Below are 25,324 nucleotides of genomic sequence, written 5' to 3'. Positions count from 1 at the left end.
TCCCTCCTGGTCTACTCAGGATGAGGCATGGCTGCCTGCCTTCCACCCATTGCAGACCTTTCCCCCCCCCCCCCGTCCACCCACCCCAGATCCCCAAGCAGCATCCCCCCCTCAAAATGCCTTTGCTGGAAGAACAAAGGGAAGAATGAACCTACACAGAGGGTCCTCTTCCCCCCCCCCCCCAAGAAGACCACGTGCAAGGCATGGGGGCAGAAAGGGATCGGGCTGCTGAGAGACCAGGGCTGCTCCGAAAACGGAAGTTTTTGGGCCGTTGCTCCCTCACACCCTCAACCCGACTCCTTCTCTCAACAGGAGAAGGCGCCTCTGGGGCTTTCCGGGATTCTGCCTGTGTGCCTTGAGGGCCAGAATCCTGCTGAGGCTCGACAGCGCCCAGAGTCCAACGGAGCTGGCCATGGGGGAACCTCTGGGCCAAGAGTGACCTCCGCGAAGCGTGCCTGCTCTCCCTGCCTGCACGGAGGCCTGGCCTGGGCCACCAGCAGAGGCCCGCAGGGCTCAACAGCTGAGCATTCCCCCTCGGCAGAAGCTCAATGGGGTCCAGGCTTTATCTTGAGTCTGGGGTCGCCCCACAAAACCCTAGCACCCCTTTGCTCAATTTACGCCTGCCATGGGGGCTGGCTTCCAAGTCTTGGCCCAGGATCCAGGATGGCACATGGACTCTGTCATTAACTTCTTCCCCCTCCCCCCGGCCATGCTTTCCTTCTCTCTTTTGCGTTTGGTCATCATGGCCATTCCAGGACCATCTCCCTGAACCTCCTCCCCACCCCACCCCACCCCCATTTTGGGGACAGCCTTTTGGAGACTATCACAGGCTGCTAGGGTTCCCTCTGCCTCGATTAATTTGGCTTCAATGGGTCCTCCTGGGAGGGGGGAACTCTGTGCTGCCCCGTTGCTTTTTACTGTCCCTTTATCCCTCTTGTCTAATGTCAGCGCTTGGTCGCACTGCCTACAGCCCCACCCCTCCTGAGCTCTTGGGAGGACCTTCCACTCTATCACAGCACAAATCTATTCTCCCAGTAATGCAGAAAATCTGCCAACAGGTCCCCTTCCTGCTGCTGAGGTGGCTTTCTCAGCTGCAACTTCTGCCTCCCCTGACGGACCCTGCAGAATCAATGCCGCCTTCAAGAAACCTAAGAGTCAGATCTGCAAGCTGCCCCAGCACACACGTGTTTGCCCACAAAGATGCCACCAGTGTCTCCTGAAAATCGAAACAAGAGGCAAAGAAATCAAGAGGATGAGCGAGGGAGCCAGGTAGTCCAGGACCCAGAGCCAGGAGCAGAGAGGTGGCCTGCAGGAAACCAATCCGTGTCTGGCTTCCCAGCAGGTGGGCAGCAAAAGTGGAGGCCAAGGCAAGGAGAGGGAGCTGCAGCTGGTCTCGGCCTCTGAACCCCGAGGCTCCCACTGGCAGCCGAGGGTGGCGTGCTTTGGGGACCAGGGCCTTGGGCACCCGACCTTACCTGCCACCAAAGCCTCGAGAGGCAGCTCCGTGGAAAGATACATCTGGAAAGAGGGCGGCACCGACACATCGCCCTCGGACTCGGAGCGAAGCACCGTCCCTTCGGGCTCCTCGAAGGATCCTTTTTGCATCAGCTGCTGGAGACTCGGGCACCACGGGACGTTTTTTTCAAAGTTGGTCAGCAGCACAGGGGAGTCTGCCAGGAGGCAATGCGCGGGGGGGGGCTTCTTGGGTTGGTGTCCTTGCCCAGCCCCCCAGCCCCCCGCCCCACCCCCTGGGAAGAACGACCATGGGTTTCCTGGGAGGCAGCCAGCCAGCCTCTCTCTGTGCCCGGAAAGGCGCTCTGCTCACTTTGACTGACGGCATTCCAGAGGTTCTTCTCCAGGTCAGGATCGGTCAGCGAGATGATCTCCAGGCGATCTTCGGGGATCTCATCACACACTCCTTGCTCCACCATGTCTGGCACCAGCTCAGAGAGGATACAGGATTCCTCTGCAGGGCAAAGGAACAATGGGGGGGCTGCCCGGGAGAGGGCGCGTGCGGGGCCCTCCCACGCCTCTGGCCCGCATCCCTCACTCACCCTCTTCCACGGCCGAAGCCAGGAGCAGCCAGACAAGGGCCTGCTTGTCCGGGTCCACCAGGAGAGGCCAGCGGTGAGCCCGAGCGTGAATGCCGGAACGCAGGATCATGGCCGCTAGCCTGCTTCCAGGGTCCTTGGGCTTGTGAACCCTGTCCCAGAGGCGCTGCTCGCGAGGAGAGCTGAGCAAAGAAGCGAGGCACAGGGGGCTCTGCACCGCCAGCAGCGGGGGCCCAAGAGAGGCCGAGCTGGGGCACGGCAGCACTGGCCGCAGGAGCCGGCCGATGTCGTCTGGACCCAGGGGGACCTGCGCCCCCGCACACAAGGCCTGCCACTTTTCCAAGAGCTCTTCTCGTCTCGTTGGGGGGAAGGGGCCCAAGTAGCAGAGGGCAGCTGCACAGAGCAGGGCATTGCCATACAAAGTGCTCTGCTGGTGCTCCAGATCCTGGGGAGAAAAGAGGACACGGCGGGCCATGCATCATCCTGCTGGAGAGGCACGCCCGGGTACCCTGGCCAGGGAAGCCCTCGGGTCATCCTTACCTTGGTGAGCACGGTCCAGTTGGCCAGGTGCTCAGCCACCGAGTTCTCCATGGTGGTGGCTTCCTCCTTGGCCTGAAGAGACTGTGTGAGCTGCTGAAGCAGCTTCTCCTGGCGTTCTTGCTTCACCTTCAGCTCCCGGATCCGGGCCTGGGTGGCATCTCTCAGGTGCTCAGCGTGCAGGCGCCGATCGCCCAGGTGCATTTTCTCCGTGTTGATCTGCTCGTCACAGCGCTGGAGCTGCAGCATGGTGGGCTGCCAGTCCCACAGGGCCAGGTGGTACCAGTAGATAGCCGAGATCCACTGGCTGAGGGCCGCTGCCGCATGGCTGGCGCTCCGGATGACGGCCGCGGAGAAGCCCTCGTCACGCACCGCTTCACCCAAGGCCCTGAAGACCTCCTTTGAAAGGGTGTCTTTGGGGTAGAAAACCAGGTCCTGGAGAAGAAAACAGGAGGAGGCGAGTATGGATGGGGCCTAACACTTTTATTATCAGTCCTCCTGTCCTGCTTTATATTGTTTTATATTAGTTTTTGTTGTTGTTGTTGTTGTTGTTGTTAAAATTGTGGTTGTTTATCTTGATTTTATATTATTATGTTTGTTGTTTTGAACTGTGTATCCTTAATATGTAAACTGCCCAGAGTGGTCTGGTAGCCAGATGGGCAGTATAGAAGCCAAGCCAAGCCAGGCTAAGCTTGCTTCTTTTTTTCTGATGGATTCATTAGAAAAGCTTGGTAGACAAAGGGGGATGCTGGAGCTGCAGGTGTCCCGTGAATTCAGCAAGGCTTCTAGCACTGTCCTTCATGAGCTGTAAAAGGGTGGCCTACGTGATACCACGTTCCGTGGACCTCTGATCTAAGATTCCACCTCCGACTGGAGAGGAGTGCCAAGTCCCGGGGTGTGACTCAGGTCTTATTGCTAGGGTCCAAAGGCACACTGGGGAAGAGGCTTTGTGGACATTTGGATTGGTCCTGGGGACCTTTTCAAAGAGCGAGGCTCTCATTTAAAATGTGCTGGAGGAGAGCTTTGCAGATACCTTGGACTGCCCGAAAGACAAACAAGTCATTGGTCAATCAAATCCAGAGTACATCGCGAGAAGGCAGAATTCTCTGGAAAAGACCATAATGCTGAGAAAGGTGGAAGGCAGCAGAAAAGGAGGAAGACCCAACAGGAGGTGAGTGGACTCCCTAAAGGCAGTCCCAGGCTTGAGTCTGCAAGAGCTGAGCAGGCAACAGGCCGCCCTCCGTAGCTGGCAGGCGGTGGGGGTGGTGCAGGATCACCAAGAGGCATGGATCACATCAGAACAGCAGGCAAGGAGAGCAAGCCTCACCTGGTAGAAATCTTCCCTGTGGAGCAGCACTTTGGCATTCTCCCAGCCTGGATCCTGGTGGAACATGACGCAGAGGACGTCGGTCACCCTGACCACGGGGGCCGGCGGCTGGCGGTAGCTGCGCAGCTCCTCTATGTCCTGCATGCGCAGGGACGCGAGGGCTGCCTTGTAGTCTTGGCTCACCTGAGAGGAGAGGGTCAGTTTGGCTGCAGAGCCTGCCTCTTTCTTCTCCCGCCCCCCCAGTCCGCCCCCCCCCCGTGCCCGTGGTGGTGACAGGGCAGCAGCCTCCTCGCTGCGCTCCTCTTTACCTTCTTCATGGCCTGCTCTTTCCCCTTCTCCAAGGCATCCCGTTCCTTGGTAAGGGCGTCAATGCGGGCCTCGTAGCTCTGGCACTCCTTCTCCTGTTGCTGCAGCACTTCTTGCTCCCGCTCCACCTCGCGCTGACTCTGTAACATTTGCTGCAAGGAAGGATGGAAGCCGGGTGGGTTGAGGGGAGAGAAAGAGAGAGAGAAAGAGAGAGAGACACCCATCCACAGCCACTCCCCTCCCTGATGTCCAGAGGCCAAAACTGTCTTCCCTATGGCATTCCAAGTTACTATTTATTTATTTATTTGTTTGTTTGTTTGTTTAAAATGTTTTTACCCCACCTTTCTCCTAAAAAAGGATCCAAGGCGGCTTACATCAATATTTAAGATTGAAAACAGTAAGTCTACAGATGTTTAAAAAGAATCAAATATCACACTAAAATAGTAAACAAAACCAACACCAAAAACAGATTCAAGGCTCCATTAACCCCTTAGTTAATGACCTTAGGCAGCCAGTCACTCTGGGAAAGCCTGCCAGAAGGTCTTTGCCCGCTTGTGGAAGGGCAGCAAAGATGGGGCCATCTCTGCTGTCGTTGTGGGAGAGAGTTCCAGAGTCTCTGGGAGAAGCCACAGAGAAGGCTCTCCTCTCCCATGTCCCCATTGGACCCACCTGTGAAGGTGGTGGGGACTGAGAGGGAAGCCTCCCCTGATGATCTTAACACTCGGCCAGGCTCATAAAGGGAGATGTGCTCTTTCAGATAGCTTGGACCCAGAGCATTTAGACCTTTATAGGTTAAAGGCAAAACTTTGAATTGTGCCTGGAAACAGATTGGTAGTCAGTGGAGTGGCGATAGGAGGGCTTTTTGTGATCCCAGCAACCAGCCCCAGTCATCAATCTAGCTGCTGCATTTTGGACCCACTGAATTCTCCTGGCATTTCCAGAGGCAGCCCCACATTGTGGTTTGGTAATCCAGCCGAAATGTAACTAAGGCATGTGTCACAGAGAGCAGATTAGACCTTTCCAGGAATGGGTGCAATGGGCGCACTAGTTTGAATTGTGCAAAGGCATTCCTGGCCAGTTCCTGCTGCAACCTGGGCATCCATGCTCAGAGACGAATCCAGAAGCACCCCCATACTGCGAACCTGAGTTTCCAGAGGATGTGCAACCCCCTGTTCTTTGCTCTGCCTTTCTCTGGATTAAGTGGTCAGCCCTTAAAATTACCATCACATTTTCTTTTTCTTTTAGTTGCACCTGCTCTTTAACAGGAAAGAGGATTCTGGCAAGTGAAAAGTTGTTAAAGTTGCACAGTTAGTCTTTGTTGTGTTTGTTATATTGATCTGCTAATGCAGCCGTCCCTCTGGAGAGAAAGAACTGGACGTTTCGCTAAGAAACACACAAACAGAAAGATGGCAGCCCTTGGCTTCTGGGAGACCCTCACCTCTTTAATCCGGACCAGCTTCTGCTGCAGGAGGCGCACGTCCCGCGTATGCTCTTGCTGTTTCTTGCTCACTTCCTCTATCTTGAGGACGGCCAGTTTCATCCTGCAGACCAGAAGAGGTCTTGACTGAGTCTGGCGGAACCCAGGAGTGAGATCTGTGGAGACCTGCTATCCAGGTGGCCCATGATGAGGATTCTACACCTAGCAAGGGGCCGCAGGAAGGGGGCATTTCTCACCTCTCAGACCACTGGCACCAAAAAAGGTCCACAGGCAAGAGGGAGCACATCTCACATATGGGACCAAGTTCTTGTGGTCATAACAGGCCGTCAGGGTGCCTCTGACCTACTGTGACCCTACGAATGAGCCATCTCCAGAAGGGTCCTGTGCTCCATCATCCTGTCCTGCTCAGCTCTTGCGAACTCAAAACCTGTGGCTTCCTTTTATAGGGCAAAATTACATGGTAGAATTCGCTTCTTTCCGGAAAATTTAAAAAATTTAAAGAATGCATTAAAAAGTAAAGAGATAAGTAGATTAAAAGACTGGATAGAGAAGATAAGAGGAAAGGGGGATATAAAAAAGGTACTAGGAGGAGAAGGGATTTCATGGTTAAATCTAATTCAGTTAGAAAAGTGGACAAGAGAATGGTATACTAAAGAAGGGAAAGGTAGAAAAATGACACAATTTGAAGAGATTATAGAGAAAAGATTGAAATCAGAGGAAAAGACAGAAAGAAAAGGAACTGTAAGCCAAATATATAAATTATTAATTCAAGTTGAACAGGGTATTCTAGGATTAAAAATGCAATGGCAAAATGATTTGGATAAAGAAGCAATAGGAGAAGAATGGGATAAAATATGGGATCAGAGAATTATGAAGAACATGTAAGTAAGGATAAAAGAAAATTCCTATAAAGTAATATGGAGGTGGTATTTAACGCCGGTCAAAATGAATATAATGGATAAAAGTGTGTCAGCATTATGTTGGAGCTGTAAAAAAGAGAAGGGGATGTATTTACATATGTGGTGGTTATGCAAAAAAAGAAAGAATAGAATTTAATATTTAAAGAAATATCTGAAATAACTGGATTGAATATTCAAATGTCTCCGTTAATAGCCTTATTGAATCTGATTAAGGAAGATCAATTGGTGAAAGAAAATAAGGATTTGATAATAATAATGATTACGGCAGCAAGGATAATTTTTGCAAGGAACTGGAGAAATGATAATCAATTTAACTTGGAGGAATGGTATAGAGAATTATGGGACATGGCAATTAACGATAAACTGACATGTGATATGAAAATAAGTAGAGGCCAAATGAAAAATAATGAATTTAAGAAAATATGGAATGTATTTTTGGAACATGTATTTCGGAGAGGGAGGGGGTTTACACCGAGGGAAGAAACAATGAAATTTTGGAGTGAAAATGGATGGAACGAAGTGTAATGCTAGTCCTGAAGGTGATGGATGCACATGGGTAATTGTATTTTATTGCATTGTATTGTTTTGTATTTTATATAGGTTTTTTTGTGTAGTAGTAGGTTTATTTTGTATTAATAAAAAAGTTATATATATATATAAAAAAAGAATTCGCTTCATGAAGAAGTGGTGAAAGCCATCATATTGGATGGCTTTTAAAGGTGACCGAAAAAATTCACACAGGCTATAGGAGACTTCAGGGTGTTGGGGTGCCCGGCTGCAGAAGTGGGGCTGGGGGGGGGGGTTCAACAATTTAAGAAGTGAGGATAGGAGAGGAATGTAATCTGAACAGATACGGGGCAGAAAAAGAAGTTCACAGTAGGAATACAGTATACTGAATAGTTTCTGGTGTACAGTACAAAGGTAAAGGTAAAGGTTGCCCTTGACATTTAGTCCAGTCATGTCCGACTCTAGGGGGCAGTGCTCATCCCCGTCTTCAAGCCATAGAGCAAACATTTTGTCCGAAGACAGTTTCCGTGGGCATGTGGCCAGCATGACTAGACACAGAACGCCGTGACCTTCCCACTGTGGTGGTACCTATTTATCTACTCGAATTTACATGCTTTTGACCTGCTAGGTTGGCAGGAGCTGGGACAAGTGATGGGAGCTCCCTCCCTCACATGGATTCAATCTTACGACGGCTGGTCTTCTGGCCCTGCAGCATAGAGGCTTCTGCAGTTTAACCTGCAGCGCCACCACGTTGCCTACAAAGAGGCGATTCCAAATTTAAGTTGGGATGACTGGGTGTAATACTGATAGAGAGAGACCCCTCTCACCGGAGTGCTGACCGCTGAGAAAGAATGTCAAACCCCACCTGTTCCCCCACCTAGGAAGACAAGACCTCCTGGACCTGCTCCAGGGCGCATAGAGAGAGATCTAAAAGAACTAACAGTCACAGAGACTGGGACTACCTTGGCGGGCGCGGGAGAACAAGGGCGGGAGGTGGTGGGGGTGGGATTAGGGAACATAAAAAGGGGAGAAGGAGAATTGCCAATAGTTTGGGAGTGAATTTGGGTGGAAGACCCATGGACTGGAAAGACAGATAAACTGAGAATCCCGAAGGAAGAGGCGGGTGCCCGGAGGAAAAGAGAACTTAACCCAAAGCCATCATATTGGGGTGAGAGGGAGGCCAAAGAGTGGCAAAGGAAATAGAGAGAAGAAAGAGAGAGGGTGGAAAGAGAACGCCGAGAGAGGCTAGAATGGAGGATATGGGAGATGCAACAGAGGGAATACCAGGAACTCCGTGGCAGACGCGGGAACCCACCTGGGAGTATGACTGGGTGGATGTTTGTGAGGAGGACACCCTCCCCTTGCTGGAAGGAGAGGAGGGACTATTACTGAACCCTGAAACCCCACTGGAGTGGCCGGGGCCCTGGAATGACCTGAGCGGAAACCCCTTTAAGTTATAAGAATGGAACCCCCCCCCCTTTCAGACCTGCTGTCAAAGGGGGAGAAGGTTTTGGACACATTTATAGATACTGGACTTTTGTTGAACAACCCAATAAATGTTACACCTGTTTCTAAATCAAAGAGATCTGTGGCATTATTTGAAAGGGAACAAGAGCCAACCAACGAACCCTCACTGTTGGCTGTTGGATTGGGAACCAGGGTGAGAACCCAGCCCACCCAAACCCCCCAAAAATGTGTTTGAGAGTAAACAGCACCTGAAATGATGAATTTTCAGGGGATTTGGGGGCGTATTGTGTGGGTTTAATGGTGTTGGGGAACTTCCATTGTTTTTTAAATTTGTTTGTTCATCTGGAGTTGAGGGCGAGGTGGGGGCGGGGAGGGATTTCACTAACTGGGACCAGAAGCAAGAATTCCCTTAACCTTCTACTTGATCTGTCCCGGGATCCAGCTACTATGTCAACTGAAACTTTTTCTGGCCTAGGGACTAGCATGCAGAGCTGTTCAGAGGCTTTTCTGCAACTCTCAGGCCAATGAACATGCTTTGAAAACCACCTAATGACCCCTAATGACCCAAACAGCTTTTCCAAACAGCACAGAGCCTGTGGGTCAGCCTCGGTGGGCTTTGGGGCAGCCACATCAACACAACCAGCTTTCTGAAATCCAAGGCAGGGCAGGGCGTGAGGGAGAAGGCCTGGGGGTCCCTGCCTGCCACCAAGACAGCCACACCTACCGATCCGTCAGCTTGTTATTCTGCTCCTGCAGGCTATCCAGCAGCATGACCGCCGTTTCCAGAAAATCCAGGAGACTCTTTGGGCTGACAAGAGGAACGTGGGCGCAAAGAACAGTAGCATAGGCGACCGCAGAGGAGTGGATCAGGGCCGCAGCCTTGGCAGTGCGAAGCATCAAGTCCTTGTGGGCGTGCAATGATGTTGATGTTGGCTCTAATAGACAACGGGGGGGGGCATGCTCAGGTCACAGCTGCTTGCAGCAGGGGGAGTGGGGCGGGCCTTTGCTCAGCCCCACAAAGCTCACTAAGCCCAGGCCAGGAGAGGGGGCGGAGAGAGAGGGGAGGGGTACACAGAGAAGCCTATCCACGGCATCCACGGCATGCTTCTGGGGAACCCACGCACCCCAAGATGTATGACTTGGTATGCACAGGATAAAACCTTCTCTGGATGTGGGTCAGAAGGCACTCCAGGGAGGAACGTGGAGAACCCCCCCACCCACCACCCACCACGTGTCAGTGTCTGGGAGCCCTACATGGATATCCATGAAGAGGAGGGACCCCACCACCGCCACCTGAGACCCCCATGGTGGCTTTACCTACCTCGAGTGAGCCTCACAGAGAACTTGAAGTGCTTCTGAGCCACCTCCCTCAGGGACTCCAGGCTCCAGGGCCGACAGATTTCCAGGTGGCACAGCAGCTGGGCCAGGGCTGTCGCTGTGAGAGGGGGCAGGGCTAAGGAGCCGGGTCCCCCCAGCATCAGCACCACATGCAGATTGGAGCGCACAAACTGGAAGAACCTGCAGGGAAGCCAGAAGAGAGACTGGGAGAGGAGGAGGAGGAGGAGAGGGAGGCCTATCTCAGCTCCCAGCTAAGGCCCCGGATCCTTCCCCCTCCCTCCCTCCCTCCCTCCCTCCCCTCGCTCAGCCCTCTACCTCTGCAGAATGAGGTCGTCCCGCATGGTGCGCTTGATGCCCGGGTTCTCCTGTAGCATAGCCTGGATGATGGACAGGTGGTCTTCTGCGCTGTAGAGCCCAGGGCACGTCCCATCGGCCATGAGGGCCAGCACCAGGTGCAAGCCGGCCAGGCACAACCCCGAGGGCACCACCAGCACCACCTGGCGGCCCGTCACGCCTGCCTGCCAGCTGGCCAGCCGCAACAGCGCCAGCGTCTGGGCCTCGTCCGCTTTTTCCGACAGCTCCATCAGTAAAGAAGCCGTGGCTCGTGCCACCATAGCCACCAGCGTCCGCCGCCCTGTCCAACGGTGGAAGGAGACCAGCGCGCCGTGCCGGTTGGGGCCGCAGAGCAAGCGGCTCAGGCGCACCAGATGCCGCAGACCCTCCGTGCTCAGCAGAACGTCGGGGGCCAGCGAGGCGGCCGCCTGGCGCGCCAACCCCTTCCACTGCTTCTCTTGGTAGGGGTTGTGAGCGTTGGGGCCGTAGGCCTCGGGGCCCAGCTCCTTGCCGAAGACCAGGTCGCGGGGCTCCTCGCCCGTCAGCAGCAGCAGGTGGGAGGGCAGCAGGGGGCCGCCGGAGGCCTCCCTCCTGGAGGAGGGCCGGCGCTTGAGCCGCAGGGAGGGAGGGTGGCGGGGGCTGGGTGGCGGGGGGGTCGGGCAAGGCCCCCTGGAAGGCCGGGGCGAGCTTTATCCCCATCTCGGGGTCCTCGGGTTCTGCCTCAGGGGGCTCGTGTTCTGGCTCCCCAAGGGCGGGCTCTTCGGAAGGGTCCTGGGCAGGAGGCTCCAGGGACAGAGCGGGGGCTTGCTCCACGGGGTCCCACGGACTCAGGTCATCCCTCTGGCTGCTGCAGCGGCTATGGCACCCCCACCGCCCATCGGGCTCAGCCTGCAGGGTGGGCAGGAGGTCCTCCTCTCGGGCGGACCCCTCCTCTTCCTCTGCACGGCTCCAGGAGCAGCTGCAGGGGCTGGCAAGAGGGACGGCCCCATGGAAGAGGCGGTCGGGAATAGGCGTCCTCTGGGCTCCCGGGGAGGGCACCACATGCAAGATCTTGGGCTTGGCACAGAAGGTGGCGGTGGCAATCTCCACCAGCATCTGCACACACCCCTCTCGCTGAGCCTCCCCCCTCAGCCGGTCGCAGAAGACCCGCAGGCACTCGTGGAGCCAGAGGCGCACGATCAGCCGCACGCTGAGGAGGGTGGTGGGGCCGGTCCCTACGGCCAGCCTGCCGGGGACCGACGCGCGCCGGGGGGCCACTCGGAAGCCCCCGTGCTCGTCCAGAGGGCTGGTGAGGTGGATGCCTGGGCGGGGCCGCAAGAGCAGCAAGCCCCGGATCACCTTCTGGATGTCGTGCAGGGAGAAGTGGAAAAGGCCGCAGGTGGGCGAGGGCTGGAACTGCCTCCTCACGGCCTCGTAGGCCTCCACGGTGGCCCGGATCAGGGCCGAGGCCAAGTCACTGTGGCGGGTCAGTAGCGGAAACTTCTCCAGCCAGGCCAGGATCGTCCCCGTGTACATGCTGACCAAGGAGTTCCTGGTCACGGCTGGCAACACGACTGGGCTGAACAGTCTGCCGAAGCGAGGGCAAAGGGGCCGGGCCCCGCTCACCGGCACAGAGAGCGTGCCCAAGCAGTTGAAGCCGGGGGCTGGGCAGGGTTGCAGCTCCAGGGTTTCTGGGTGGTAGAACTGCTGGTGGGTCAGAGCCTGGCGTAAGGCCTCGACCACAGGGCTGGCTTCTCGGACTGGGTCTGAAACAAGCGGGGAAGGAAAGGGGGCAGGGTGGTGAGAGCTGCCCCAGCAGCAGCACGCCCAGCCCTCTGCCCGGAGCACAGCCTGGCCGGCCCTCGAGGGCAGGACCCCGAGGGGCCACGGCATAGCTGGTGGCCTCCACTCACCCACAAAGGCCATGTGCAGATCCTCCACCAAGAACAGGCAGCGTCCTTTGCTGGCCGGGCCCCGGGCAGGCTTGCCCACAGGGAAAAGGCCCTTGTCCCGCACCCCTCCCAGGGACCGCCGGAGCAGGAGGTGCCGCAGGTGAGACGCACGGAAAGCTGGTGTGAGGAGCACCCGGTGGTAGAAGAAGTTGGGCTGCACCAGCGCCTCAGCAAAGGACGACTTTCCACAACCAGGCTCTCCAACCAGGAGAACAGGTTGATCCGAGGCCAGCAAGAGGTCCACCGTAAAAAGCACCCGCTCGTACTGCAAAGGGAAATGTCCCCGAGAGACTTGACAGGCACACAGGCAGGCATGATGCGGGGCTGGCCTGCCAGCTGCTCTCTTGCTTTGAGAGGGGAGCACACACATATCCCCGCCCCAGGGTTCAAACCTACCTGCGGCAGGACTGAGAAGCTGACAGGGATGCCCTTGACACGGCCAGGCAGATATTGCCCACGGAAGGGGACCAAAGCACCATCTTCCAATTGCGGGTAGAGGTTGAACACTGATGTCGCAGAAGGAAGCGGCACGGAGAGGGGACTGCCATGCAGGGCCCGCCGGGCAAAGCAGTCAAAGAGAGGCCAGTGCCTTCAGAGAAAAAGTGGGAGAAACAAGGGCCGGGACTGGAGGGATGGAAGGAAGGAAGGATGGACGGAAAAGAGGGAGGGAAGCCAGCCCAGGGCTTCTGAAACAGCCTGCTATATTTTGAGGTTGCCTGCCTGGTGTCTGCCTCCACGGAACGTGCTGGAGGCTGGAGGCCCACTGCCGGGCCCCCCACTGCGACTATAGCCTTACCTGGGGTGGAGATGGCTTCCAAAGCCCCCAACGTAAGCGAAGACAAAGATGCTCTGGACGAGGTGGTGGTGGTGGGCAGGGACACTGTCATCGAGGCTACGGGGGCCCGAGGCCGCGTGGGTGGCCTTGGCCTCTGGAGGAGAAAGGCCAGAGGTAGGAGCACGGAGGTGCCACCAGCACAGCAACCTCCCTGGCAGGGCCAAGGCCCGGGAAGGGAAGGAGCCCTCCATCCACAGGCACAGCCCCCACGGGAGGGTCAGCTGCAAGGCAAGGGGGGCTCTATGCCCCCAAAGGACCGGCCTTGCCCCTCCACTCCATCATCTCAGGCTCACCTGTCACCTCCTGTTGGGCAGGCAGGTGCCTGATCTTGTCCCGGCGCAGGTAGTGCTCCAGCAGCGCATGGAGTAATCGGCTGAAGGTCATGGTCTCCTGGACCCCCTGAGCCACGGGGCTCTGGGGGTGGGCGTGGGGGAGCAGCACGGAGCAGCAGCGCTCCTGCAGGAAGGCCAGCGTGGCGGGAAAGAGCGCCTCCGCCAGGTCGCGCAGCAGGGCCAGGCTCTCCTGGGTCAGGCTGTACCTGCGGTACACGGGGGCAAGGGCCGAAGACAGCAGGGCCTGCCAGAGGGCGGAGCCCCCGCAGTGCAGGATGGCACAGTGGGTGAAGACCGAGGGGGGCATCCCCGAGGGATCCGGCATCTCAAAGAGGAACTTCACGTGCTGCGGGATTGGCAGCCTCTGCCCGCTGGGCAAGCTGAGGGAGGGCCGGGGACCGAACAGGGAGGCGACGGGTTCCAGCCACTCGGCACAGGCGCTGCCATCCATCACCAGCCACTGCTGAGGGACCCCTTCGCCTGCCCCGCCTGCCAGGGCGGAGGCGGCGGCCCTCTGGAGGACCCGGGTGAGCACCCCGTCCTGCCAAACGCTGCCCTCCAGGCTGCCCATCAACTCAGTGGCACTCAAGCCGTTGGGCCACAAGCAGGTGGTGCTGATGGGCTGGAAGAGGGGGCTCCGCGGCCCACTGGGGGTCGGCGCCCCGGCGGCGGCGGCCTCGGAGGCTGCCAGCCTGCTCTGTGCCTTGGCCAGGGTGCGCCAGGTGGTGGTTTTGGCGCTGCCGGAAGGCCCCAGGAGGAGGACGCCGGGGGCACCCCTCTGCAGGAGGTGCGCCAGCAGAGCAGCCCCCCTCAGCAGCTCGAGGTCCGGGTGCAGCTTGTCTTCCTGCAGCTGGGCCACCAGGGCCCCGTGGAGCCGCGGGGGGGCCGGAGGCTCCGACGGCTGCAAGGAGGCGCTGGGGAAGACCTCTCGCAGCAGCTCCCGCACTTTCTGCAGCCGGGGGCACTCGGGGCCGCTCAGCAGGGGCGAGAACGACAGGGCCTTGGCCATGGAGGGCTCTTCCTCCAGGCCCAAGAAAAAGGCGGTCCGAGTCGACGGCTTGGCCTTGGCCGGGAGAAGGTCTCGACCCCCGGCGGCCGGGCGGGCCAGCAGAATGCCAACCGCTGTCCGGATCACCTCTCGGACCAGAGAGGGCCGGCTGAGCGGGGGGACGCGGTGGAGCTCCCCCTCCAAGCGCAGGAAGGCACACAGCTTCCCAGCCAGGCGCGTGGCCTCCCGGAAGCCCGCTGCCAGCAGGGCGACCTCGGCCAGCCTGGCGAGGTCAGGGGGCAGCAGCGCCAAGGGGCGGACAGCCAGGCGCAGGGGCTCCGGGAGGTGCCCCATGGTGACGACGCAGCCGTAGGTCTCACGCACTCGCAGCAGGCGCCCCCCAAAGAGGATGTTGCCCAGGACCCGTGGCTGGTACGGCTCGCTCTCATCCACGCCCAGCTCTGGCCAGGCCCCCACCAGCTCCCCCTCACCCCCTTCAGAGCTCTCCGAACCCACCGACTCTGGGCTGGCCGTGGAGGGCTGGGCTGAGAAGACGCCGGGGGGTGCCCCCCGGCCCCCCTGCAGGCCGAGGCACATCCGCTGCAGGTCAACCAGGCGCTGGCTGAAGGCTGAGAGCACGCCGGGCTCCAGGTGCTCGGCCGACTCCAGCAGCAGGAGGGCCCCAGCGTGCACAGCCCCGCAGAGGTGCCGGGCCAGGCAGCTCACGGGCATCTGCAGGGTGCAGTGCAGTGTCACCAGCTGGCGCCCCAGGGCGTAAGCCAGGCCCTGCACCGTGTGGGACTTGCCCGAGTCAGGGTGGCCAACCAGGCCCCCGCAGCGGAACTCGTCGAGGGCCAGCAGCAGCCCCAGGAAGGTCCGGTCCAAGGCGGGACTGCCGAGGAGGCGCAGGCCGGGCCCCAGGTACTCGTAGTCGTAGGGCAGGCGGCTGTCGAGGACCTCGGCCCAGCAGCCGGGAGGACTGCCCACCCAGGCAGAGCCCAGAGAGAGCCCCGCGGCCCGGGCCCGCTCCGGACTCAGGGCCACACGGTACTTGAGGAGCCGCGCCCACTCAAAGGCCTGCGGGGAGCTCACCTTGCACGCCAGCAGCTGGGAGAGGGTATCCCGCTGGTGGAGGGTCAGGATGATCAGCCCCCCCAGCAACAGGCCCAGCTGGTCACTCGCTGGGTCCCAGGCCTGGGTGCCACGGTAGCTGCGGAGGGAATGGGCCAGGGCCTCCAGCTTCAAGCTCAGTTTCAGCTGGAGCCGCGGCTGGCTGCCCGGGTCAGCGAGGGCCTCCTCGGCAGCCCCACGCCAGACGGCCTCCTCGGCCAGCAGGACGCACTGCGCGGGGAAGGTACTGCCCAGGGTCGCCCAGGACTCCGCGACGAGGTGAAGGGGCAGCTCCGTGGGGCCAGGGGGCCGCTCAAAGGCCTGGTCCAGCTGCGGCCGCAGGGCCAGGCGCTGGGCTACACACCCCTGCACCAGGTGGAAGAGGGACTCCTTCATGCGCTGTTCCAGGGTGAAGAGCCACTGAGTTGCCTTCCGGCTGAGGGAGACCGCCGAGCACAGCTTCAGGACCTCCCCGTGTTCTCCCACCAAGCTGGCCACTTGCGCCACTGGCAGCTGGGCTGAGAATGTGCCACGGTCCTCCGTGGCAGAGGGCACAATCATTTGGAGTTGGCGCACACCCGGGAAGCAGCGCTGGGACCAGGTGGACGCATCAGCTGGTTCTGAAGCCGTGGCCACCATGGCTACCAACTCCTCATTACTTAGGAAGAAGAGGCGGGGAAAGGCCATGCGGGTAGCCTCGAGCACGTAGTCCAGCGCACGGATGATGACCTGCAGGTCTCCAGACCCTTCCAGAAACGTAGCTTGCAAGGTGGCCCCGACAAAACGGCCATCCCGGCACGAGCCGGCCGCTGGCTTCACGCAGGAGAGCACCAGAGGGTCATTGCAAGTCACCTGCATGAATTCCCGGAAAAGGCTGTCCACTCCCTGAAAGCGTGAATCCTGCACGGAGGGGGAGATGGGACAAGAGCAGGTTGCAGGAGGGGGCTCCCCTTGGGACTCCACGTGGCCTTGACCGACCCCCCCCCCCGGAGGGGCAATCGCCCCCTCTAGGTACCTGGAGGGACACCTTCCCAGCTGCTGGGAAAGGGAAGCAGCGGTGGACGGGGACTTACCAGCTCCGCACTGGGGAGAGAAATGTCCATCTCATAGAGAACAATATTCAAGAAAACCCATTTTTTTTGGAAACTGACCCAGGCGTCCAGGAGGGAATCTGGGAAGCCATGGAAACAAAGAGGAAGGGACAAAGAGGGGAGAAGGAGCAGGGCTTGCAAAGGGACACGTTGGTTCTTTCATGGTTGCTGGTCCCCAAACCTTCTTCCTCCTCTTTGCCAAAGGAGCCCAGGTCGGTGGCCCACCCGTCCCCTCCACAGATGCGGGCGGGAGCCGCCACCCCCCATCCCTAGGCCACCGCTGCCATCGCTGCCACCGCCTTCTCACCAAAAGCACGCAGCGTGGAAGCCCAGCTCTCCGCCTCCTCCAGGATGTCAGACGAGAAAGGGGACAAGATCATGTTCTGGAGGGTTAAAATGCTGTGTTCCACAGCAGCCTTCAGTTCCGCCGTGTCTGAAGCAAGAGGAGAGAAAAGGGATGCTCAGATAAAAGGAGGACAGCATCCCAGTTCATCAGCACAGCTTGGCTACCCATCTGTCCATCAATCCGTGTGTGTGTGTGTGTAAATGCTCACTCCCCCCCCCCGAAGCCCTATGCCTGGGACTGCAAATGGCAGAGAGCGCTTACAGCATCCGCGAGTGTCTGGGGCTGAGCTGCTCTTGGACGGGCCCTGAGTGTCCAAGAGCAGCAGGCAAAACAATGCGTCGCCCTCCCACTGAATCGCTGCAGGCTGGAGCCCCAGGTCAGGAACTGCCAATCCCCAAATGAAACAGCTGCTTAAGCTTTCTGGAGGGGTGGCTGCCCCACCAAAGCAAAGCAAAGCAGAGCAGAGCAGAGCCGAGCAGAGCAGGCCCCGTGAAGCAGCCACAAGGGCTGCCTCTAGAGAGAGACTCCCCGAGGGGCTTCCCAAATAGCCCAGGCCTATTCCTGCCCTCCGTGGAGCTCTCACCGGACAAGACATAAGTGCCACTGTCTTTGGAGATGTACTCCAGCTTGGCAGGGCGCTGTCGCCCACTGCCCAGGCGCCGGAAACGCTCCGGCTGCGGTTCCTGGTAGGGCACGTTGAGGATGAAATTGACGAGGCGTAGCTGCTTCTTGGCCCAAGTCCTCTCCAGGTGGTGGAGGGTGTCCCTCGCGTAATGCCGGCTCTTCTCAGAAGCATAGACCTGTAGAGTAGCAAAAGGGATCACTGCCCTGCAGGAGGAACCAGGCCCCACACCGGGGCCCCCGACTTCCCTCTAGCCCGTCCGAGGCCCATCAGCACTGAAAGGCAGGGCATCTTTTGCCATCTCACAGCTACGAGGTTTTTACTAGTCCACCAACCACGCACTCACCCGAAAGATGGCATCGCTGTGCTCCAGCAGTGGGTAGGAAAGAAGCTGGCCCAGCGTGAACTGCATGTTCAGGGGGCACTTGACGCCCATCACTGGAAGAGAGCAGACCACCTCGGCCACCTTAGCCTCATCCAAGCCTGCCGCCTGCCAGTTCCCATTTCTTCTGTACCTGTTAGCATCCTCTTGGGGCCATTCCCCTCCTCCACCACCACTATCGTTCATACTGGGAGGCCTTGGTCCTCTGGTTTCTTCCAGCGATGATGGGAGGATCCCTGTCAGTCCCTCCCCAAGGCTTCAGGGCAAGAAATCTCTGGTCTGTGGGGGTCTCCAGCCCCCCACCCCCACCCTCGAGGGATGGGGAAAGGCCAAAGGACCACCTGAACTCCAGGATCGATCAGGGCCTCCTCACCAGCAAAGATCTCCTTCCAGCAGCTAGCCCTGAGGAATTGGCTGCCAAGTTTCAGTAGCAAGGGAAGGTACTTTTGGAAGTTGCCGATGGCACGCAAGCAAGCTTGCAGGATGGGGTGATTGCTAGGCACGGAGTGCTCAAGGCTGATCACTTCCTTCTGCCAGTCCTCTGTCTTCTCCAAGGCCAGGCTGGTGCTGAACTGCACAGAAGAGGAAGGGAGGCGAGCAGGGGGTGCCCCAGCATGAAAGGTGGAGGAGAGCCCGGGAGGGGAGCCCAGGCTTGGAAAAGCCCGGTGACGCCATGGAGGGACATGGCTGTCACCAGAGTGAAAGAGAGAGACACACGGGGCCAGGCACACTCTTGGTTGGGGACTCCCAACATGAAAGTGTGCTAGAAGGGCCTAAGAGGGGGCTCCCCTTAGGAGGAAGGGGGACGCTCAGCCCAGTCTCTCTGGGGGGGGGGGTGTCTCCTTACCTTGACAAAGGCTAGGCACTTCCACTCCGTGATCTGCTCCGAGATGACTCGGAAAAGCTGCCAGATGCGGGCCTGGATCTCAATGACCCCTTGCTGTCCAGTGATAAAGGAGATGTCCATGCACTCCCCTGAGAAGGCAGGAAAAGGGCCACGGGGTTCACGTGTGGCCTGGCGGCATGGGGAGGGCAGGTTTCCCTCATCGGTGTGGTGGCAGTGGGGACTCGGTCCCTGCTGCAGCCGGGCCGTCCCAGTTCCCCACCTGTCAGGATCCGCTGGGAGCGGCAGAAGTCGGCCGCACGCACCACTGTGGCCTGGAAGCGCTGGAAGACTGCACGCAGCTCCTCCTCTATGGCCCGGGGGTTCTGGGCCGGGTCTTGGAATCGGCCCATGGTGACCGCAGAGAGCATCTCCTGCAGGTCCCGGGCCGCCTTCTGAAGCGAGCTGCTCAGCTCCGCAATGATGCTGAGGCGCCGCGAAACGATGAAGTCTGAAACCTCCCGCTGCTGATACACGAAGGCATCCCAGGTGTCCAGGAGCTGCGGCCGGAGAGCCCGAGAGGATCAGGAGGGGAGGCCTCGTAGCCCCAGGCTCAGAGGGGCGGCGGCGGTGGCCGCACAACTGCCTGCAAGGCAGCCCTTCCTTAGCCGCTAGGATGGGGCCACCGGGGGGGGGGGCAGCCGCAGCCGCCAGGGTAGCAGAGCAAGGACCTTCTTTTGCGCTGCATGCAGAATGACATCCCCCATCCCCGCCCCCCCCCCAAGCACTGGGGCAACTTCTAATGTGTGGCAAACATGGAAAAGAGAGAAGCTGGAAGCCTGTCAAGGCCTTGCGTTGCGCTCCACTCGCCCTGAGGGGGGAAAGCGAGTAGCGCGCGCGCACACACACACACACAGAGTCAGAGTATTGATCTAAATACTAGAGAATATTGTCGCTTTAAGAAGAGTTATGACATGACTGACATGTGCAGTGGATCTCTGCTGAGTTAGCAAGACTGCATCAACCCTGTGGATATAAAAGGAGCAAAGAACTCTGCTCCTGTGGGTGGAGCTCAAGGTTCTGAACCTTATGCTGTCCATCTGCTGTCTGGAATGCTGTAAAGAAGCCACTGTAAATATATTCCTGGAACTACAACTAAAAGCCTTCGCTGCAGAAAGACAATGATTTGGCTGTGAGTGGTAGTGTTCTAATCCCTCAGAGCAAAAACTTTCACTGTGTCTTTTTCACTGCTGTCTGGAGAAGAGAAAGTGTAATTTTTCTTTCCGACTTAAAAATTATTTATTGCGCACACATCCTGACACACACACACATCCTGAGAAGAGGCAGCATCCCCTACCCAAACCCCAGCGAGCCTCAGAAAAGCCCCTGGGAGGCCGCTGTTTTCGGCCATGATGGTCCCTCCTGGCTGCAAGGTGTTCCCACTGGCCTCTGGGCACCACCACTCACCCTGGACAGGGAGAGATATTGGGGGGGGGGGTTTCCCTTCCCCAGTCCAGGGCAGAACAGCTGGAAGCAACCCCTTGCGTGCAATGGGAGCGGGTGGTGGTGGTGGTTTGTAGCTGAGATCTGTACCTGGGAAGCGACCCTTCTTCCCTTTCCTTGTCAAACGTTCCAGGGCAACCTCACGCAAAGGAGCGGGCCTGTTGCCTTGCCAGAAAGCATGCCCAGAAGAACCTTATCATTTTCTTTCTTTCCCCGAGAGGCCCCCCTCCCTCTTCCCCTCCTGACTCCAACAAGGTCCACCCGGCCCCAGAGGGCACCCTTCCCACCTCACCAGGTTCTCCAGGGCCTCTTCCTTAGGGCTCAGTGGGCGGAAGCACTGCTGGATGACCTCATTTAGGGCCCGCACATAGTCCACATACTCCTGCAGCTCCGTCATCTGCCCCTGGTACTGCTCCAGCTGTGGACAAACAAGCACACCCATCGGCTGTGCCCCGACGGCCGCTCCTCAGGGTACTGAGCCAGGGAAAACCGCTCGCGGCGTTCCCGGCAGCCGGCAGGACCTGCCCCCCCCCGCTTGCCTCCTTGCCAGTCTCTGGGGCTGGCCTGCCTTAGGGGGCCAGTGTCAGCCCTGCATAAAACCAGAATTTCCTGACACAATGTGGATGGCAGGATGATCAGGCGATTGGAAATCAGGCCCTACGAGGAAAGCCTGAGAAGAGTGGGCATGGTTAGTTTTGAGGAAAGGAGACCGAGGGGGGCGTGGGAAGAGGACAGGACTTTTCAAAGGCTTGAGAGATAGTCCTACAAAGGAGGGCCAGGAGGACCTCTTCTCAACCATCCCAGAGGGCAGGACATGTCGCCATGGATTCAAGTGACAGGAAGCCAGATTTCAGTGGAATATCAGGAAAACCTTCCTAACTGTTAGAGCAGGACGACAGTAAGGCCAGTGACCTCGAGAAATGCTGAGCACTCCAGCGCTGGAGTCATTCAAGAGAAAGGTGGACCACCATCTTTCAGATCTCCTTTGATTTGGATTCCTGCCTTGAGCAGTGGGTGGACTCAATTGCCTCAGAGGCCCCTCCCAACTCCATGATTCTAGGATTCTACTCACTAGGCTGTAGTGCCCTTCATGGCAGCACCAGGCCTGGGAGCCATGGCTACCGACACGTCAGCCTCTGCAATGGCCTGAAACGCCTGCAGCATCTCCCCCCTCCTGCTTGAGGAGGCCACTTGTGGCTCTTGCTGGAAGAGAAGGGGTGGCAGGTTGAGGCCCACCTGCCCTGGCCTCAGCTTGCACACAGGAAGACATGCCAGTCATTCTGGACAGCGCTGACCAGATCCTCCCAGAGGAGTCAGAGAGAGAGGAATGCCTCTGGGGAGGAAGACGACAATGAGGTTTTTCCCCATTACTCCTTCCTAGGAAGTGGTGGCCCAGGAAGAAAGGCAGTCCAACAAGAAGGGAGCAACTGGTTTAAGCAGAGGGTGCTTTTGGGAAGGGGCTGTTTTTTGCATAGGGGAGAGGACTTGCACCTTGCAGGGCTTGGCAAGGAGACCCTTCTTGCCAACCTGGTCCAGAAGGCTTTCAGTGGAATTCTACTGGGGGAGTGAGATGGTCTTCCAGAAGGCAGGCAGACACCAAGGACTTGGCACATAGCAGCCAGTGATACACCAGAAACTAGACTGGTGCAGGAGAACAGATCAGTGGAAGTGAAAATGATAAGGACGGAGCTGGAGGGAACGCTTCATTTTTTCATTTCATTCATTTCAAATGTCTCAAAAAAGTGGTCAAAGCACAAAAATCAAACTGAAATTAGAATACTTAAAGAAGAATACTTTGATTAAAAGCCTTCCATTTCAGAAAATGAAGTGAAGGCCACTCACCATGCAGGTGGAAGAAAGGCTGCTCACTGTGCAGGTGGAAGAAATAAATAACTTGAAACAGATGGGACATAACAGAACCATTTGAAGTTATAGCGGCTAAATCTATCAAAATCCTAACAAGAATGAATCAACACATAGACAAGGAAACAATGGCCCATAGGCTGGAAATGTTCCAGTCCCAAGGAAATGGAGAGGCAGAAGAGTGCAGTAAGCACCTTCTGGAAGTGACAGTGATCAACAAGGCAGGTAAACAGTCTGCTGGGCCATATATTCTCAGCAGAGTTCGCATTCCAACAACAACAACAACAACAACAACAACAACAACAACAACAACAACAACAACAACAACAACAACAGGGGAGCTGAAGTCTTCCCTTAGGATTGTAGCACATTCCTTCCATTGACACCTTCATTGACACCTTCCTGTCAATGTCAATGAATTGAAAGGTAAATGGATTCAAATTTATGAAAAATCATTTGGAACCTCTAAATCTCGAGGCGTGGCAATATTAATTTCAAAAAAGTGTGAATTTCAGATTGAAAAAATAGAAAAAGATACTCAAGGAAGATATTTGATAATACAAGGGAAAATGAGAGGGGAAGAGATTACGCTTGTAAATGTGTATGCACCTAATGAGCGACAAGAAGAATTTTTAGAAAATATATTGGGAAAGTTAGATAAATTGAGAAAAGGGTCAGTAATATTAGCAGGAGATTTCAATATGGTAATGGACTTGGCAAAAGATAAATCAAAGCTGCAGACTGGGGAAAGGAAATCTAAAACTACAGGTTTTAATAGATTAATAAGTAGAACTGATTTGAAAGATGTATGGAGAGAGTTAAAAGGGGATGAAAGAAGATTTTCTTTTAGCTCACAGGTGCACAACACATATTCAAGGATAGATTATATATTTGTGTCTAATGACTTGCTGCCTAGAGTAAATGAAACAGTTATTGATGTTATACAAATTTCAGACCACGCCAAAGTGAAAATGGAGTTGATGATTAAATGTGATTATAAAGCGGCAAATAGGTGGAAAATGGATACAAGTATATTTAGAAATCCAAACCTAATTGAAAAATTTCAAAAGGATCTATATGAAACATGGGAAATAAATGAGAAAGGGGGAAGTCAAACTAAGGTAATATGGGATGCAATGAAATCTGTGGCAAGAGGGTATGCATGTAAAATGTCATACATGTTAAAGAAAAATCAGGGGAAAAGAATACAGGAATTAGAAGATAATATAAAGGAATTAGAAAAGATAGTTATAAAAACTAGGGATAAAAAAGCAATAATAGAATTACAAGCAAAGAGAAAGGAACTGGAAGGAATTCATTTAGAAAAGGTACAAAGAAATTTAATATACTTAAAAAGAAATTATTTTGAATTTAGTAATAAGAATTCTAAATTATTAGCTAATGTGTCTTCTAAAAAAAGAATAAAAGTAATATAGGAGTAATACAAGATATGAAGGGGGAAAGATGTAATAAAACAAAGGAGAAGCTTGAAGCTTTTCAAATGTTTTATAAAACTTTATATAGCAGTAAAAATCCTTCCACTATAAAAATTGAAGAGTATATTAAAAACAACTTTAATAAAAAAATCTCAGATGATGATAAAAATGTCATGGAGCAGATGATTACGGAAAAGGAAATAGAGGAAATTATAAACAGTTTAAAAGTAGGAAAGACCCCTGGAACAGATGGGCTAGGCCCAGAGTATTATAAAGTATTTAAAAAGATCCTTATACCAAAATTAAAAGAGTTATTTAATAAGATATTAAAGGGAGAAGACATCCCACTTTCATGGAGAGAATCACTTATAGTTTTAATACTGAAACCAGATAAAAACCCTGCAAACATGGATGCATATAGGCCAATATCATTGATAAATCAGGATGCTAAGATATTTACGGCAATAATGGCAAAAAGATTGAATAGCTTTATGTGGAAATATATTGAAAAAGACCAAAATGGATTTATACTTGGTAGGCAAATGTCTGATTTAATGAGGAGGGTACTTAATGTAATGAACTTGGCGAAAGAAAGTAATTCTAAGGCGGGAGTAATATCACTAGATATATTTAAAGCTTTTGATTCAGTGGAATGGGAGTCATTGAAGACATTAATTAAGTATTTAGGGTTTGGATCTAATTTCAATCATATAATTCACCAACTTTATTCTCAGAATACAGCTAAGGTTATAGTGAACGATGGTATCACTGAAACAATATACTTAGGTTGGGGCACTAGACAAGGTTGCCCCCTATCTCCAGTACTTTTTACAATGATTATTGAAATTTTGGCACAGATAATTAGAGAAGATAAACAGATTAGAGGAGTAGATAATAAAGAGAATGGTAAGATAAATTTATTTGCCGATGACACATTATTAATATTTAATAATCCAGCTGAAACAATTGAAAGGTTGAAAATACATTTGAAGGAATTTGAGAGTATAACGGGATTAAGGATAAACTGGGGGAAGTCCGAATATTTATTGTTAAACCATTCAGAAGAAGAGGAAAATAAAGTGAAAATAATATTTGAAGGTAAAATAGGAAAGGTTATGAAATATTTGGGGATTAATATAACTTGGAATTTACAAGAAATAATCAAAATAAATCTGGATAGATTAAAAACAGAGATAACTGGAAGGATAAAGGAATATCAGAAATTAAAAATTTCATGGTTTGGTGGAGTCGCATTATGTAAAATGAAAATAATCCCTAAATTAAATTTTATATTTTGGATGCTCCCTATAAAGATTACAGAAAAACAATTAAAAGAATGGCAGACAATGATAAATTGTTATTGCAATGGAAACAAACAAGGGAGGATTAATAAAAAATTATGGTATGTCGCACAAAAAAAGGGGGGTCTTGGATTACCTAACATAAAATTATACTATGTAGTGAATCAGCTTAGACATATCCCAGATATAATTAAGGATAATAAAAATTTAATTTGGATGGATATTGAGACGGAAGGAATACAAGAAACTGTGGAAAGTATCTTGTTTAAAAAAAAATTGCAGAAGGGATAAAAAAGATCAAAAATCCGTTTTTAATAAATATGTTGGAAAATTGGAAGGAATTTAGAGAGGTATTGAGTCCACCGATATTTCCTTTATCTCAGGTAGATGATTTAAGGAATTTTCCAGAAAATTTAAAAAATTTAAAGAATGTATTAAAAAGCAAACAGATAAGCAGATTAAAAGAATGGACAGAGAAGATAAAAGAAAAAGGGGATATAAAAAAGATATTAGGGGGAGAAGGGTATTCATGGTTAA

The 25,324-nt window shown here is 54.6% G+C and overlaps 1 protein-coding gene across 1 annotated transcript in view; it reads right to left on the bottom strand.

Moving 5' to 3' along the window:
• DNHD1 (dynein heavy chain domain 1) overlaps window positions 1-25,324 on the bottom strand; it is a 47,229-nt gene that overhangs the window by 8,810 nt on the left and 13,095 nt on the right. The window contains 23 exon segments of the mRNA XM_072993290.2: window positions 1,476-1,670; window positions 1,826-1,966; window positions 2,055-2,496; window positions 2,592-3,023; window positions 3,916-4,098; window positions 4,224-4,373; window positions 5,660-5,762; window positions 9,278-9,488; window positions 9,875-10,071; window positions 10,207-10,866; window positions 10,868-11,969; window positions 12,117-12,420; window positions 12,552-12,744; window positions 12,952-13,084; window positions 13,284-16,320; window positions 16,494-16,591; window positions 16,819-16,944; window positions 17,441-17,657; window positions 17,826-17,917; window positions 18,235-18,433; window positions 18,709-18,836; window positions 18,968-19,244; window positions 20,480-20,605. Of these exon segments, the coding sequence (XP_072849391.2) occupies window positions 1,476-1,670; window positions 1,826-1,966; window positions 2,055-2,496; window positions 2,592-3,023; window positions 3,916-4,098; window positions 4,224-4,373; window positions 5,660-5,762; window positions 9,278-9,488; window positions 9,875-10,071; window positions 10,207-10,866; window positions 10,868-11,969; window positions 12,117-12,420; window positions 12,552-12,744; window positions 12,952-13,084; window positions 13,284-16,320; window positions 16,494-16,591; window positions 16,819-16,944; window positions 17,441-17,657; window positions 17,826-17,917; window positions 18,235-18,433; window positions 18,709-18,836; window positions 18,968-19,244; window positions 20,480-20,605 (8,746 nt within the window).

The sequence above is a fragment of the Pogona vitticeps genome, chromosome 3, assembly GCF_051106095.1.
Source record: "Pogona vitticeps strain Pit_001003342236 chromosome 3, PviZW2.1, whole genome shotgun sequence".
NCBI lineage: Eukaryota > Metazoa > Chordata > Lepidosauria > Squamata > Agamidae > Pogona > Pogona vitticeps.
The sequence above is the reverse complement of the archived record's forward strand: the minus strand, read 5'-3'. Positions and strand labels throughout refer to the sequence as shown.